The 17,724-nt window shown below is 28.3% G+C and overlaps 1 protein-coding gene across 1 annotated transcript in view; it reads left to right on the top strand.

Annotated features, from left to right (window-relative positions):
• Positions 1-1,946: 1,946 nt before the first annotated feature.
• LOC129958672 (neuralized-like protein 2) overlaps positions 1,947-17,724 on the top strand; it is an 82,251-nt gene continuing 66,473 nt past the window's right edge. The window contains exon 1 of the mRNA XM_056071301.1: positions 1,947-1,984. Coding sequence (XP_055927276.1) covers positions 1,962-1,984 — 23 coding nt within the window. The 5' untranslated portion in view covers positions 1,947-1,961. The remainder of the gene's footprint in view (positions 1,985-17,724) is intronic.

The following is a 17,724-nucleotide window of genomic DNA, read 5'->3' as shown; positions in this document are numbered from 1 at the left end:
GATGTTGTTTTATAATTCTAAAAATAAAAGGTTGTTTTATGATTTTTAAAAGAAGGCATGCTCGTATAATTAAATATGCCCCTGGTAAAAAAAAAAATGATTATAGGCCAGAACTGGAACCGTGAAAGAAAGACGATTTACTTTTATTATATTTTTTTAATGTTTACGAACATACCGAAAACATAAAGAAGATATAATACTTGTTTAAGAATAAGCCGTTTATTTATCTAAATAGACGTTAAAACCAAGGCCGTTTTATCTTTATAGAGGAAAACGAGTTTAACTACGTTTGAATTATTTAACCTGTACTTATCGCTACGAAAAAAAATTCAGCAATAAAAATATAAAAATAACAAATTAAATCTCTTCAATGCATAGACAATAAATATTTCAAATGCTAAACGTAAACAATATCCCTTAGTTACCGTCTGTATGATTAAATAAAATGCGTCGGCATATTTGTTGATAAAGGTTTCGCTTAAAAATAAAAAAAAATATGTATTTGTTTGAACAAACGTTATTGCAAACGGATTCGCTTTTTCAAGTGGTGTGTTTACTACAAAATGGAATATAGCGCAATTTATTTTATTTCTCAAAAAGCAGACATCTACTTTAAAAATTTCGAACAAAATCTGAAAAATGCAGCACTAAAAAGATTAAATAAGAAGCAGTCGGGAGTAAGCGATAACAGTGATATGACAAACAATCACGTCTCTTTTCGCATGACATTTATTATCTAATTGCTCGGAATGAATTTTATTATCCCATTACATTCATTTCAACCGTTTTATTCGCCTAATAAAAACAAAAGAAATAAGTCAATATTTCCAAAATTTTGTAATATAACATTTCCTTCGATAATATCTCACTTATCTTGCATAGCAATTTGCGCACTTCTTACAAAAACAAAACACAATGAATTTTGTCTCAATGTCTGGAAGATAATGATAACAAGATAATGATCTACTTCTACATTTCTGACTCGAGCAGGTGTTTTTTTTTTTTTTTTTTTCCCCACATAAGGTGAAAAAAGGCAAGGGGAACAAATGATTTTCAGTTACACTTGATTAGTATTCTATAGGAAGTTTTAATGATTACAATATTACAGAGTACTATATTTAGGTCCAAGGTTTTGAAAAGGAAAAAAAAAAAAAAAAAAAAGGTTTTTAAATGATTCATCGGAAAATGTAATGAAAATGGGTATTTTAATATACAAAAGCATTTAAGTTTTAAAAAATTGAACCGCAAATGAAAAGTTTCTTTTTTTTTTTCAATCAAGTCATATGCCCATATTGATTTGATGCTCTGATGCTCGAATCCTGGATTTGACAGCGAAAGCACATTTTTATTAGGGACCGTATTTCATTATGGTTTCATTGTATACCTGGTCTGGTTTAGTTATGTTAACGCCCCATTTTAAAGCAACACTAGGGCTATTTTGGGACCTCGTAATTTGAAGTTACGAAATTCTAAAATTAATGTAAATCTCCTTTCTCTTCTTTAGTTTGCAAGCTCAAACAATAAATGCCAGACATTATAAAGCGCAATATCATTATTTTTAATTCTCTTTGCAAATGACTTGTTAAATATACGTGAACAGAAGGAACATTTAATTAAAATTCTTCAACTTTCTTTTTAATCTAATATCCATTCAAAATTCTACGATACCAAAATCCAATCACTCCCATTGAAAATCGCGATAGAAAACTAAATTTACACTAAATGAAACTTCAAATCTATGCCAGGAAACTGAATAAAAATAGAGTGCAGACAAGTGTCAAACTTTCATCGGGGAAACAACCATCTGACTTCTGGCAGTAACTCTGAAACACCTGCATAGAAAAATAATTTTAGTACACGAAATTTTCTCAATTTGATGAATTTCTAAATGTACACTACCAATACTTGAATGGACATCGCCAACATCGTCATTTAAAAGGATCATGGGAGCATGAATACACATGAAACGAATCAACAAAAAAAGGTAAGAAAAAAGCTTTTCAAATGATAATTGTTAAAAATAAATTCTAGAACCCAGGTTTGTCAAAAATATGTAACATTACGAAATTGCCAATAATAAGTAATCAGAACTCTAATTCGGCTTTAAAGACAAGATCTGGATAATTTCAGTTTTAGCATAAATTGATTATACAACAGAAAATAAGAGCAGGACATGATTGAAAATTACTTTAAAATTCAAGCGAAATTGAATAAAGCTAAAAAAAAATTTCGCTTCATAAACACCGCAAAATGTGAAAGAATCACGTGCCCTGTCACAACTCACCGAGGTTAGTAGCCATTTTTAAGTCAGTGTTTGTAAAAATACTTCCTGAAGTTTGTCTCACGAACAGTAATACAATAGTATAACATAATATAAATTTATATTACAAAATTTAAAATGAACTACCTATTAATCTTCAGTTTTGTAATATAAATTTATATTACAAAATTTTAAATGAACTACTTCTTAATCTTCACTTTGGGAAGCCACTTCTTAAACCAATTTGAATCGTTCTCCTACTATCCCCCTTCCCTTACAGTCACTTATAATCAACTCAAGAATTTTGGAGGTAGCAAACTCTAGATTATTCGCGATTGTTAATCCTAGAAAGTTATTTTTAAAAAAACTCAAATAAAGGGAAATGTTTTAAAGCGAAAGAACTAACGAATGACTTTTTCTTTTGTAAAAAAGTAAGCCAACAAATTGCTAGTACAGAAATTTGTAGTTTCTTTAAATCGTATTTGTATGGGAATGTCACCATCTTCTAAATAAAAGTTTTTCAAAACCTTTTTCATGTTCTGTCCTTTTTTCATTAATTTTGTAGAATATCCTCGGAATCCTCTTATTTGCGGTTGCCGTGCCTCCCAATTCTGCAGATAATCGGGGGTTGACTGTTAATAAAATCAAAATAAGTTTGCGCGACTTATATGTAGGTAATATTTTTTATCTTTGAATTAAAAGAATTATCTTTTCATATTTGAATTTCATTAATTAGTAATTTCAAATTATTATATCTTTTCTTTTTAAGCCCCGCGCCCTCCATTTTTTATTTCCAGTCTCCTAAAGGGGGGTGGAGGTAAACGTTAGAATCACTATAATAATAATAAATATGATTGTATATCGTGCTAAGAAATAAAATATCATACGATAGGAGAAAATGCTTTTACGCATTTCTATTTAATCTATTTCATGTTTGTAAATAGGGAATTTTCAAATTAATTTTTCGCTCACTTATCCAAGTTCTAAAATTCCTATATTTTGTACACTTCTCGTTGACATTCTTATTTTAATATTTTCAGAAGTTTATTGTTAATTAATCACCTAATTTGATTAAATTTTAATTCCATATATGTGTTAATGTATTTGGGAAAAAAATTGATTTCAAAGTTCCCTAATATTCATAATAATGGATTATAAATTGAAAACTGAAAAGTAGAAAATAGTTAAAATAAAAATAAAAATTGTTATTTTTTTTATACAAAAAGACAAAACGAGCACAAACAAAACGAGCATTTTTAATAACTGTTTTTATTACGACATTATTATTTAATAAAATCCTTTAGAATAATACAGTCTATAGTTAAAATTTAACATTTTACCTCAAAAGAAAAAAAAAATGTGATCTTACAAATTAAAATCTCAAAGTCAATCTGACTCTGAAAGTCATGCAATCAGTCATATACCCTGAAGGATTCTAATCTCCGCTTGAAATAAAAGACAGGAGATTAAAAATGCTAGAAACAGAAATCAAAGACAAGATGCTATTTACAAACAGACTCTACGTCTTCTAACCACTGAAGCAGATGATGCATATCTTTGTCGATAAAAATCCGAAATAGGTACTACCAAATCATTATCTTGCGCTTCAGGTGAGGCCCTGAATCGCCATAGAGGCACCTTTTTTTATCTATCACCTTGTATGTCTCCTTTAGGCTGTCCTTTTCGCCATACAGAAGCCATTCACGTATTGTGCCAGGCAAGATTATGTTTTAGTCTGACGGTGATAACGATGTCCCCTCACTCGGACACTGATTTATGGGTGGTACTTACCTAAATGTAACTGATTATTTTCAAGCTCTCCCCTTTCCAAAATAGAAAATCACCTTTTCATCTATGAGTGGGAAATATTTTCTATATGAGTAGTCAGTTTTCTTATTTCATATAAGTGCAGTGTCGTAAAATTTTGATTAAAAAGGTTTGACTATAATATTTTAATATACAAAATATTTTAAAGTAAAAAAAAAAAAAAAAAAAAAAAAAACATCTAAACACTACACTGCGCGATGAGGCCTAATTGTCCATTTAACATTCTTTAACATAACAATTTTTTAAATTAATTTTAAATAATTTTCGAACATCAATCATGAAGCCAATTGCTTATTCCGTTTCCGACATGAAGTTAAAAAATATTTAATGAGGAAATTTGGACTAAAAAAAGTTTTTTTTATCCTATTTAAAAATTTAAGTTCAAAATTAAATTTTAAAGATTTTTCTTTATTACTTATGCTTATTTATAGAAATTCACATAACTTCAATTGCAAAATAAAAAAAATAGTGCAAAATAGAGTTTATAAAATATTTCATTAATTCTCGATTCGAATTTGTTTCGAATTAAAATTCGAATTAATAAAGCTCGATTCGAATTAAAACAAGCCAGCTTGAGCAGCTGCATACTGCCATAAAAAGAACAGAACCGAGTCTTTAATGGGTTTCTATTCATTAATTAAACTTCATTCAAATTTCAGTGTTAAAATCTATACAATTTTGCTTTATTCGATAGAATGACAAATCTGCATGATTTTTTAAAATTCGATTTGAGATTTATTTGCATTATTTTTGGATTTTATGTTTTTTTTATATATAATTTACCTCATTTATACAAAGTATTAAAAGAAATTCAAATTGCTTATGAAGGGAAGACGGATTACACAAAAACTTGGGAAATATATGATATTAAGAAAAACATGACATGATTTGCAATTCGTTTTTTTATGTGAAAGTTGAATCACTTCATAAACAGAGGAGAAAACTTTTTTTTTCTAAAATGAATGTTGAATACTACATTGAATACTACATGAATGAATGACAAAGATTTATTTAACTTAATATTGTGTTAATGTTTTAATCTCCACATTTAAGAACAGGACAAAGGGAGAGGGGGTTTAGATACGATTAATACAAAAAGTAGATAATAGGCACGTATGAGTAATTATTTAAATTGTGCTAAATATATTCATTTTCCATACCACAAAGTATTGAAACTATTTTTATTGAAAAGAAAACCTTTTCATTAGTAATTAAGAGCTTTTGACCTTGCAGTATTTGCTGCTGCGTTTTCTGAATAAAATGTGGGTTATTTCAAATCATTATTTATATAAAACACTTAAGAATAAGTCGGAATTATTTCAAGGGGAAAATAGATAGAAACTATTCATATGCAAAGTTAATATAGCTTAAGCTAAGTTATTATAATGTAAATAGTTACCAAGTTGGCAGAGTCCAGAGATAAACGCAATTGTGTGATTTAAGAACTCTGTTTCAAAAAAAGGCTTATTTTTCGTTTCGGTAGTTTTTATTAAGCATATAAGTTTCAAATCGTAATGACTGAATCCATTTCGACGCCACAATTTTCCAGTTATGAATATTTGAGATTTACAATTTAGGTATAGAAGTCTCGGTTTTCATTTTTCTCTTACAGAAACTTGGTACCATTTAACAAAACTTGATTTAAATTGCTTATAGTAATACAAAATATATCCTGTGAATATTCTAAATTTTCTATACAGATGTCGAAGTGGTACTCAGATGTTATCTGGAAAGCAAACACGTATCATATTTTGAATTCTCCTTTAACTAATTCGATTTTAAGAAAATGATACCCTTTAAACAGTATTATTTTTTTAAAAAAACTTTTTAAAGGATAAAAAGGTGCGACTATTAATAAGACAAATCATTTTATAATGCCAAAAAGTATTATTTGCCCTGCCCCCCCTCCCCCATTTCTGGCGTACCATAAAAAATACAGCGCCTTCTATTTAGATTTTAAAAAATGCTTGTTTAAACTTCCCCTGAAAGATATCGTCCGTATTTTCCGCATAAAATTAGTTTTTATTTTGTCTTCACCAAGAAATCATACTATATGTCTCATTTGAGAAAAAAGTAAGCAATTTGACATACTCATTCTTTCTGAACATTTGACGTGTCATTAATACGAATGACAACGCATCTTGTTGATCTAATCAAAACCGATATTGGAACAGATAGATGATATTTTTTACAAATACCTTAACTGCTGTTCCATTAAGTCCGTAGGTATAGGAACCTGACAGATAAAACAACTTGTTTACAATAGGTGTGTTTTTCACAGAGGGTCACCATTCATTGGCGTCTAAGATTGTTTTTCTCAAAAACTGTGACTTTATCTTCCTGTTACTATCATGTTTGTGTTATTTGATTTCACGTGTTTGCTTTTTTTCTGCACCATTGTTTTCACTTCTCCTTGAAATCTTTGAATTCTTACGCTGTGGGTGACCAAACTGAACAATGATAGGAAATGTGAAACGGATATTTATACATCATTTTGGGAAAATAACAGTGAAATACATCAATGTGCATTGTCTACAGGAAAATATCAAACGCTTTCGTAGATTAGTTTAAAAAAATACTAGTTAGAATGTAAATCTCTGAAGTATAAGAATGTTTTTTATGTATTATGCTCTTGTGAATTGAGTGGAGTAAAGGTATCATTTAATAGTCATTATAAAAAATTTTATTTACTTCAAATTGATAAAAGATTTTTTTTTTCGAAAATCATGATAAAATACAACAGGGTTTTTTTTTGTTTGTTTTTTTCCTTCTTCTTTTGAATTTTACAGTCTTTTTGTATGGCGTATTCTTATGAAAAAATACGTATCATTTTCAATTAGTTTCAGTACATAATGTGTGAAACGATTCTTCTCAATTTTTTTTCATTCTATTATTCTTAATAACCATATCATGTATGGACAAGATAAGCAAATCCACTTGTTAAGTTACTGCCTGCAACAAAGCTACATCCCTTCTTTTTAATAAAAATCTCTCAAGATGGAAAAGGATAACAAGTTGAGGAGCTATATGAAGTTTTGTTAGACAACTATTAAAATCATGCCAAAAAAGTGTGACTTTTATGATAGGTTTTACGACTGGCAACCTAACATTATGATGCCAACAAAAGCGGTTAAGTGCCATTTTCTATTTACATATTTAAAAAAAAAACACTGTAACGAAAGTTTTTTAAAAAATGCTAATCTTTCTGATTACCCTTATATTTTCTCTCTTGTTAATGTTCAAAAATCCCATTTCGGTTTAACGGGATTCTTGAAGTATCGATGTTTAATTTACCAATTATCATTTAAATTTTAAAAATTATTTTCTACTGTGCATAAGTGGGGGTAGATCCGCTCGCTTTTTTGTAAATGCGTTATAAAAAATCAGATTATCATGTCTCAATCTCAATTTTTCTTAAAATAAATTGAAAATTTTACATATTAAGCATAGAAAACTACATATTTAAGCTAGATTTTTTTTTTCTTTTTCGTTCCTCATTTTTTTAAATAATGAAATTGATTCCGATGTTTTACTTGTTCAGATTTTTTTTTTTTTTTCGTAACATAAATAGGAATTCACCAGTGCTTTCATTTCTTTTTTTATCATTTCATGACAACGATACTCTTTCTATTCTTATTATTCTCAAACTTTTCTTTCTCTCATAAACACGAGCTGAGCTAACTAACCTTCAAGCGTTCAGTCAGTGATTTTAATCCAGGGCGGTGAATCCCAGTTATCTTTTTTCCATCTTACCTATTAACATAAATGGATAAAGTCCTTTCGTAGATAACTGAAGGTCACATTCACTGTCGCGATAACGGCAGCTTCGAAATTTTCAGACTGTCATTTCGACAAACGAACTTCCAGCTCAACTATAGCTATGAGCGTGGGGTTATAGACACCCCACTGGAATAAAACAAAAAAAGAGCAATGCAGATTATGAATCTGAAAATAATTATTTCAGTCAGATCAGAATATGATCACCATGTAGCTCTAAATGATTTACTCCTTTTCGTAAGTAGGTATGGTGAGTAGTTTTTACGTGTTAGGGGTACAAAACATCCCCTGAAAATTATTTTGTTTTTGAGATCAAATTAAACTTTTCTTTAACGTAAATGTCCTGTCGCTTTAAAAAAGTAAATGTAATAAATTATTAAAGATTAAAAAAAATTGAAATTTAAGAAAAAGGCAGAAGAATGAATTGACCCTTTTCTGCTTTTAAAAATAATAATAATAATAAATTATTCAAAAAAATTTCAATAATATACAGAAATTATTGTCGGCAAGTTATTTTTTTAATCAAATTTTCATTTTATTTGCTAAGTTTACATTTTGTTATCTTTTGCTTTGCTGATACTAGAAAAATAAAATATACGAGAAAAAGAAAAGTTAAATTTATGAAATTCTTGCTTAAAAAATTTTTAGAGATGCATTTTGAAAATCAAAGAATTGAAAAAACAAACTTCACGGAAGTGGAGATTGAGACATAAGAATTTAAATAATAAAATTAATAAATGTAATGCATTAGAAGTATTGAAGAAAAAGACTAATTTATCTACATTTATGCATGCAATAATTTTTTTATGAAATCGGATTAATATGATTATTAAAAATAAACTATTGTTATTAAATACGTGAACTATTTTTAATGTGTACTTGTACTTTTATATTATTTTCTCCACCTTTTGATGCATTCTTTTGATTTTGCATTGAGTCTTATAATCTGATGATCTTTTGTGTTGTACAAATTTTGTAGTAAAATTATAATAAAATTGATATTTAAATATCGAAAGAGAAAAATGAGTAAAATATATGAGTTATATAATGAAAAGAAAATAGCTTTTCCTTCTTAACAAATATTGTGACAGAACGATTAAAAAAAAGTTAACTTTTGATGTACTTATATAAATTTCGTGTCATGATACAAATATTCTATTTCTGACTGAAATATTGTTAAGAGTATAAATCAAGAAGAAAACAATAAGAAATGTTTTTTACGAATCCACTTATGAAGGCTGCTCTTAAAAAAATAATAAAAGTGACCAGAAAAGAAATGCTACTTTCAATTACAATGTATATCTATTGAAAATAATGACATTTGTATTTGATGTGTCAAGTATTTATTCTAAAATCAGTGGAAGTAAAGCTTTTCATACAACTATAAGTATGAAAAGCGTTATTTCCCCGATTCAATAGATTATATTAATAATTTAAATGAGCTATTAGCTTCATTACTTTTCTATGAATTTAGTGCAGTATTTTTTTATCCAGTGTTTGTACATATTATTGGAATATTTCGTAAGTCTTTGAAAATTATTGTAGAAATTTGTCTTTTATTAAAACATGTCCTGGCTAAAAGAAGCTTATTATTTGTTTACAATCGATCTTGAACATTAACAGTTTTTATTTGTTTTTATTATTATTATTGTTAAAAATTAACATAAGAAAATTTTGAATTTGAGCAGTTTCAGCAAGCTGACTTTTCTATCAAATTATTTACATTAAAAAAATTTTGGGGAAAGATATTTGAAGCATTTTAGTTACTGTCACATTTTTTATTTAACATTTTTTGATTATTTTTTGTATGAAGTTATACAATAGCTGTTATTTGGTTCATACATTACCGAATATTTAAATAATTATATTATTTGATGTGAGAGTAAAAAGGCATTTTATTATGATTGCTTTGAATGTTTTTATATTTAATTCATAATTTTAAATACGTAACAATGGCGAAATATATTTCGAAATTTTTTATGAATCTAACAATTATTATAGCTTTTTATCTGATGTCTAGATTTTTTTCTCTGTTATAAAGCCTAAAATTTAAAGCAGCTATAGCAGTCATTTATTTATGGCATTTCCATATGACGTTGAAAAAAAAAAATGGAAATTGAAAACTGAACAAATAATTGAAAAAGAAAACACCCTAGAGCGGAGAAAGAAAGAAATTATAATATTTATATTATTTTTCGAAACATAATATCAGCTTTTTAGCTATCTTTCTGAAAAACAACTTATTATAACAATTTCCATTATATTTTCACTTTTCACTGAAATTGAAAGTATACTTTTTTCTTCTTTTCTTTGATAATTACTGTCACTCAAGCTTTCTTACTTTACATCTGCAAATCGGTAAAACGTAAGCGACCAAAAATCCTATTGTACCACTTTCCCCCTTCTGCATTGTTAAGAGATACAATGGGTCGGTAACTACACTCCCTTTTTCTTTTGAGGCTTCAAAACCCGTTCCGTGCGAAAGGATTAGCTGTCTGAAAACCAAAGATTCATCTGAAAATCTATGCCGGAATGAAACGAAAAAAAGCATTATTTAATTTTGAATTATATTCACATTTGACAGCTCAGTTTTAATTCTGTCAGCTTATGTGACGTCACTGTTATATGATAACAAAAGGCTATGACGTCACCTTTCTCTTGAAACTCGCAGTAGAATCCAAAATTCGATTAGCTCGGCGCATGCACATTAATTGATTCTTTTTAAACCTGATTTTTTTTATTGTTATTGATAAAATGAATTAATTATTCATTAATTACTCAGTTTTTATTCTGATTAGGTGAATACTCGCATAGTAGCAATGAATATCCACTAAGCAGAGCGAAATTACGGCATTTTTATATATGTGAATGCGTTTGGCATTTTATATGTGTGTGGTTGGTAGTTGATTTAAATAAAAATTAAGAGAATCGAATTATTATTGTAATTTTTCCAATCTGTTGCTGAATTTATATATATTTTTTCCTTGAAATGTATGTTGTTAGAAAATTTCATTCCTTAAAGATTATGTATACAAATTACCTGGAGTCACAAACTTATATCTACTAATGTGGGAATATATTTCACTGTCGTATCAATTATTTTATTTTTAAAACGTCTGAGTTTGTATGAAAAAATTGTTTAATTTTGTATTGTAAAACCAAGATGATTTAAATATCTTAATATAGTAAGTAATATTATTATATTAAAGTAACTTGGAAGAAAGAAATAAAGTTGAAATATTTCTAATTATTTATTAAATTTCTTCAGAAAACCATTAAATGCATTGAACTGGATCCAATGCATTTTTTTAAGTTATGAAAGTGATTATTTACAAGTACTGTACCTACAGATAAAATATTATTTGGAGGTGCGATACCAACAGACAGAACATTTGCGAATTTTGTACCTGGGGGAGGGGCTAAACCGTCATTTGATGCTGCACTATACATACGAATCAAAACTTTATTTGCAGAATTTGTCAAATTCAGTACGCTTATGTAGGAATTTTGAAATATTCTCTTTGTATTTAAGATAACATATGAGATTATTAAAAGAAAGACTAAAGTTGATTTTCAAAAATTTTTAGTGTTTCACAAGAGACATGTAGTGCTTTTGATTTCCATCTAATTCCGGACTTGAATTTTGGTTCCCAATTCACTGGATTTCGTTCGCTAGAGACCACATAATGACGGAATTTTTTAGTGAAAAAATCAAGCATCTTAGCAAGATAGAAATGAAAATCAAATTTCCAATTTGAAATTACGGTTAACGGAAATTTAAAATCAATAGTTTCAATCTTTATAATTCCATTGATAAAATGCAAATTTTCATTGAAAAAATGGAGAATTAACTATCTTTAAGATTTTTAGCAAACTAGATGGCCGAAAGAAGAATAAAAAAACATTCCTTAGGCGTTATTCTAGCTTATTAAATTACAAACCATGGCTTGAATCCAGTTTGCGAAATGCTATATTCCTTTCTTTTGCCATTAGTAATCTAAGCCGTATTACTTATCTAATTAAAAATTTGAATTTTTCTGAATCTGTTTCAAATGATATCTGTAAAACTCAACATTTTATTCGAATTTTCTCTTTTTTTTTTCAAATTTAGTTAATTTTCAAACATTTTTATAATAACTATTCTTACATACTTCCTATAGATATATTTGTTTTGATCTCTCTGCATTTGCTTCTGTAGAAGAAAAATTAAATTGAACAGAATGTACAGTACCTATAAATAACCTTTTATCCAAAGATCAAATTGCCATTAGCACACAGTATCTGCAATTAAAGCTTTATCCAAAAATCACACTACCATTAGCGCATAATACTTACAAATAACGTTTTAACTATAGGTACTGTATTTTGAAATATCGTTGTATTTGTAGATATTGTACCCACAAATATCGATATCCTTTAATTATTACCTTCAACACTGTAACAAAACAAAAGCGCGTTTAAAATCGCCTTATACTTGAACTACTTATTGCTTTATTCAAATGCACTCTTATTTTTGTGTAAGTGAGACTATTTTACAGCATGTTTACTCTAAAAATGGCTTCTTAGATCGTGTACATGCGATTACTTCTCCGTCTAAGAAGTTTAGTCAGATTGCGCGCTGCGTATTTTCGCTTCGGTTTAGTTGTTTAAACGGCACGGGGATGCCTACATATGATTGTTAGTTATAGAGATAAAACTTTGAATATGTTGAATGTGAATTGCACTGCTTATTTTAAAAATTTTTGTACAACTTTCAGCTTTAGTGCTGTACAAATCTCCGCATTAAATGTGTTTCATTATTAAAACTAATTTTAAAGTCATAATTATTATTATGTCTCTCATTAAAATTACTTACCATTTACTTATCTTACATATCATTATTTATTAAATTAATTATAAAATTTTTTATTTATTATTTATTAAAATTGATAAGTATTATAGATAAATGGCAACTTTAAATGCATGAATCCGTCAAAAACATTTTTGAAACTATGTCCAATTATCTGTAAAAACGATAATTCTCTAAACGGAGCTAGCTAGACAGATGGAATTTATGTGCTATCTCAGATATCTGTCACATAGTGGACGAAATCGTTCATAGGGAATTAGTCTATCCATGTTCATGTAAACACGATAACTTAACAACATAATGGGTAAAATTTGGTATGTTTTTTCAAGAAAATCGAAGATTTGTATCGAATTTTTGACCAAATTTCCCTATTAACTACTGTAAAATCCTAACCTTTGACTGTCTGCCTATTTGTGTGTATATCAAAGCAATAACTTACACAACAAATTAGGTGAATGAAATTTATTATGTGGCTTTTTTACCCATATTGTAAATTTATATCTAATTTTAAACCTATTCGATCGGAAACAAGATATCAAAATTACATATACTGTGAAACCCAAAACACTCCATTTTCTATTAGCATACAAAAAAAAAATGGAGGGGAGGGAAATCGAGGAGAGGACTTTTGTTTAATTTATTTTCATATTTGGAGTTTGCAAATATATCTTTACGAAACCCTATTCAAAGCCAGATTATTAAATAGGCTAAGTAGAGAATTGCCTAGGTGCACCATGGCCCTTTAGCTCGGTATTTTGAAAAATATAAAATTTTGTGTTTTCATTTAATGACAAAGGCCCTATAATCGAACTTATTCAAATTAAAATCAAGTATTATTTAAATTAATTTTGGGACATTACTTTTTAACATTCCTAAATAATGACCACTTGTAAATTCTAAGTTAGTTCATAATTCTAAAAAAATGTGGTACTTTATAATTTTTTTTTTTAAATTCGATCCTGTTATTGAATATTATTTAGGTCAAGAAAAGTTTTTTTTTTAATTTATTTATTTATTTTTGTTCAAAATTACATTTAAATTTCTCTTGTGAATTGTTTTTAAACATAATATACTAAATCAACGTTTTTGAAAAAAATATAAAATATAGAAAAATATATAAAATGCTACTAAACTTTTAAATTCGTATTGTTTAAGTGTCCCTAAAAGGTTTAATCCAGCTCTTACCCTACTCGAAATCTCTATTCAATATGATTATTGTTAAAACTTCGGATGAAATGCTGTCACTTCAATAATCCCTTAACTCATTCAAAATCCCTCTTAAAATGTCATCTAAAGCTAGAGAAAGTGCTCATAGATGAATTCATAGAGGTAACCTCTCTCAAGGCGTCACAAAAGCTTCTTGAATTATATTGAAAGGCAATAACCAGAAATTTCATTTCACAATTCTTATTAATTTTTTTAAATACATTTTTATTGATTCCTATAAAATAGACCATCTGAAATAGTGTGTTGTGATACTAAGTGGTGTCATAAATAAAAAAATATTGGAATGACGGAAACTTCTTTCCAGATATTTCAATATTAGTGAAGAAAAGTAGAAAATCATTTCAAGTAAAAACATTTTAATAAAAGTTTTAAATTCCTAACTTGAATTAATTATTACTATTTCAATTATTTTCTTTGATTAATATTAAGTTATATTGTGAATTAAAATTCTTTTTAGTTTTTATTAATTAATAGTTAATTTTTCGTCTTGGGATTTTAGGATAGGTTATAGCAGCCCAAATGGGGAGAAGAAATTTATTTTTTATTTTTCCTTCGAAAAGGAAACGACAGAAGAAAAAATTTAATATCTCTGAAATGAAATATACAAACATTTTCACCTTATTTATTACAAACATTACAAGCTTTTAAAAGGAAATTTTATTTTATTTTATTTATTTTCATTTAATATCATCAAACATAACGAGAGGGAAGGGAATAGTGTTCAACGTGCTGCTCTTTCTATTGATGTGCAACGGTTATATTCAATAATTGGGAAATGTAACTGAGCGCAAATAAATCTCACTTGGAAAAAAAACCTTCAATAAAGTGAATGGTGTTTATAAATGAATATCCCAACTTTTGCAGGGCTGTTTCTTTTTTTAAAAAAATATAACCTTTATCAGAAATTACAAATAACAATGGAAAATTTAAATTTAACATAGTTGTAAGTATTCATTATAAACACCTCCAAAAATACGAATGATATCAAGATGATAAGAATAACTCATCCCACATTCTTTCATCATCTCTGATGTGATGCTTTGAAAGCCTGCCGATATGCATGTCTTAAGTTTGTCAACGTCATTTGGTTGCGGGGAACAAACACCTGCTGTTTGATGTAGCCCCAGAAAAAAAGAATCAAGTATCGCGATACACGCATATCTGCATCCTTTCAAAGTTTCACACCAGACATGCAGAAAAAACTGTGTGATGAGTTATCGTACTTCGAAAGCCTTCCTATTTCTGGAGGGGCTTACATTGAGCACTTATAAGGCTGTACTTTGTTTTCTTTTAAAAAAACCTGCAAAGATGGGATATTCATTTATAAACATCCTTATTTTAGCTTTTCCCAAATTTTGCACTTAATTTTGTAGAATAAAGTGTGATCTATCAAAAAAAAACTTAGTCATAACAAAACTGTTCATACTTAGAAACAGTATTTGAAATTCTAATTTTCATTGGCGGAAAATACTTTTCCAGTGTCAAATGCATATTTGATAGAATTATGTTATAACTCAGTTGAAATGAAAGCTCAAGTAAATACGGAACGAGAGTAATCATAGTTAATGATTATTCTTTTATCACAGAATAATTGACCACAAAACTAAAGAAAATGTCCCGTTGGTATAAGAATATTAAGAATAAAATTAAGATGGAAAAATCTTAATTGGGAAAATTAAATCTTAAAAGGGATGCAAAAATCTTAAATTGATAATATTTATTTAAACAATATATTTAATAATAATGTCAACCCATTAAATTTTTCTATCTATTCTCCAGATCAAGCAGTTTTTTGGAAAGAGTTGTAAAATTATAAAATATAATTTAACTCTCTGTTTGATTTATATTTTTAAAAATTAATTAATGAACTGTTTTCATCAAAGCAAATTGATTATTTATACACTTTAATCAACATTAGTAAATATTTATTTGTAATTATAGCTCCTTCATCCCCCATAATGAAGAAGCATCAGGTTAAATATGAATATGTATGATAGATACAGTCGATTCATTGCATCACCACCTCTTTCATTTTCAATGTTTTTTAATACAGTTTCTTCCCGTTTCTACGACTTCACTTCAATATGAAATTTTAACTACAAAGCCAAGACACTAAGTTTAAAACAAATAGTCCTATCTTTTAAATCCAGATACAGTCAACTTTTTCTACTTGTGGTTCATTATGAAATATCTAAAATTTTCACAACCTCATTTCCATCAGAAAAATTAGGCTGTGATCCCAAAATTCAAAATTAACTAGGAATATCCAAGAACTAAGCTCCGTTAAGGAATAAAACAAAAAGATTATTATTAGAAAAAGACTTTGATTGCATAATGAAATGCAATGCTTAGGCTATTTTTCAACATCGTCGCCACCATTGTTGAAGCATTTCTCTTAGCAGGACGCGAGCTTTCATATGCCCTTGTCGTAGAAAGATGCCGCTTGCGAAGCTGAAGTGAACGGGAAATGTGAGGAAAATGCATTGGCAGTGTCGTAATATTGAATGTTTGATTCTCTTTAATCTTTTGTTCAACTTCTGTAAACAAATCATCATCAATCACAGATCCTCGCCCACTTTTTTCTCGAATCGTGAACATCTTCACGCCTTTCATTGAAATTTCGCACCCACTTCCTTGCTATCGAATCACTTATCGCATTTTGTCCGTTAACTTCTCAAATTTGTCTGTTAATTTCAATTGGTTTCATGTTCCTAGCATTAAGAACGCGAATAACAGAACGTAACTCGCATGAGGCGGGATATTCAATTTTTTAAAAAAAACATTCTAAATGTTGAACATGTAACCGATGCAATACTCAGGGATCTAAAAATGACTTCTACTGTGCTTCAATGAATCAATAAAGTGCACATGCATGAAAGTCACTCTCCTGCGGAAAAAATTGAAAACGGAACTTAATTTCTGGACATCCCTCGCCTGTTAATTGAAAAATTATTAAATAAACAACAGTTAAGAGAATTAAAAATAGTTATTTAACAAATTTCATTTTTTTTTTAAAGTCAGAATGAATTTTTTACTGGTTTTGCTTACGAATGTTGAAAAAAGAAAAATAAAGAATGTCATAGGTGAGAATTTCGGTTATTCTAACATTTATCTACAATCTATCGAATCAATTGCGATGAGGGGATATACTAAAAATGTGTAGGCACTTCGGAAGCCGTGGAGACAAAACATTAGGAGGGAGTTGTTATGTTATTTTGAAAGCCAGATATAATGAGGTGACAAACAAAGAATACAATATCCTTGGTACAAGTTACACTAGTTAAATCATACATTATATTATACCTGGGTGCCACTAGTCTCCTTATCTCTTGTTTTAACGCTGTCCCTCAGAAAATCTTTTAAAACTCATATAATAAATTAAGGACATTCTTATTTTAAAGCATCTGGTTATTACTTCGAATGGGGAATGACTGTTTAAGATATAATTTGAAACGAGATTAATATTAGACATTTGTATAGAAGGATAAAGGATAATCTGGTCCCTTACACCACTGAATGGATTGAAGGGTGTTCTCATTCTTTCGCACAAGATAGCAGAATGTTGAATAACCCCAGTTGTGAATTCTTTGTAAATTAAACCTCCCGCTCCACTCTTCACATTTCCATAAATGTGCAAATTTCCCATAATCTCTTGTTTAGATAAGCATTTGAAGATAAGATACGCGAATGAAACATTGATTTGATACGATAATTTCGTGATTTTAGTGGAAATACTTAAAATTAGAGATGGTTACTTTTGAAGAATTTCATAAAACCTTTATTA

The sequence above is a fragment of the Argiope bruennichi genome, chromosome X1 (assembly GCF_947563725.1).
Source record: "Argiope bruennichi chromosome X1, qqArgBrue1.1, whole genome shotgun sequence".
Classification (NCBI taxonomy): domain Eukaryota; kingdom Metazoa; phylum Arthropoda; class Arachnida; order Araneae; family Araneidae; genus Argiope; species Argiope bruennichi.
Note: the sequence above shows the minus strand (reverse complement) of the source record. Positions and strands in the feature narration are given on the sequence as shown.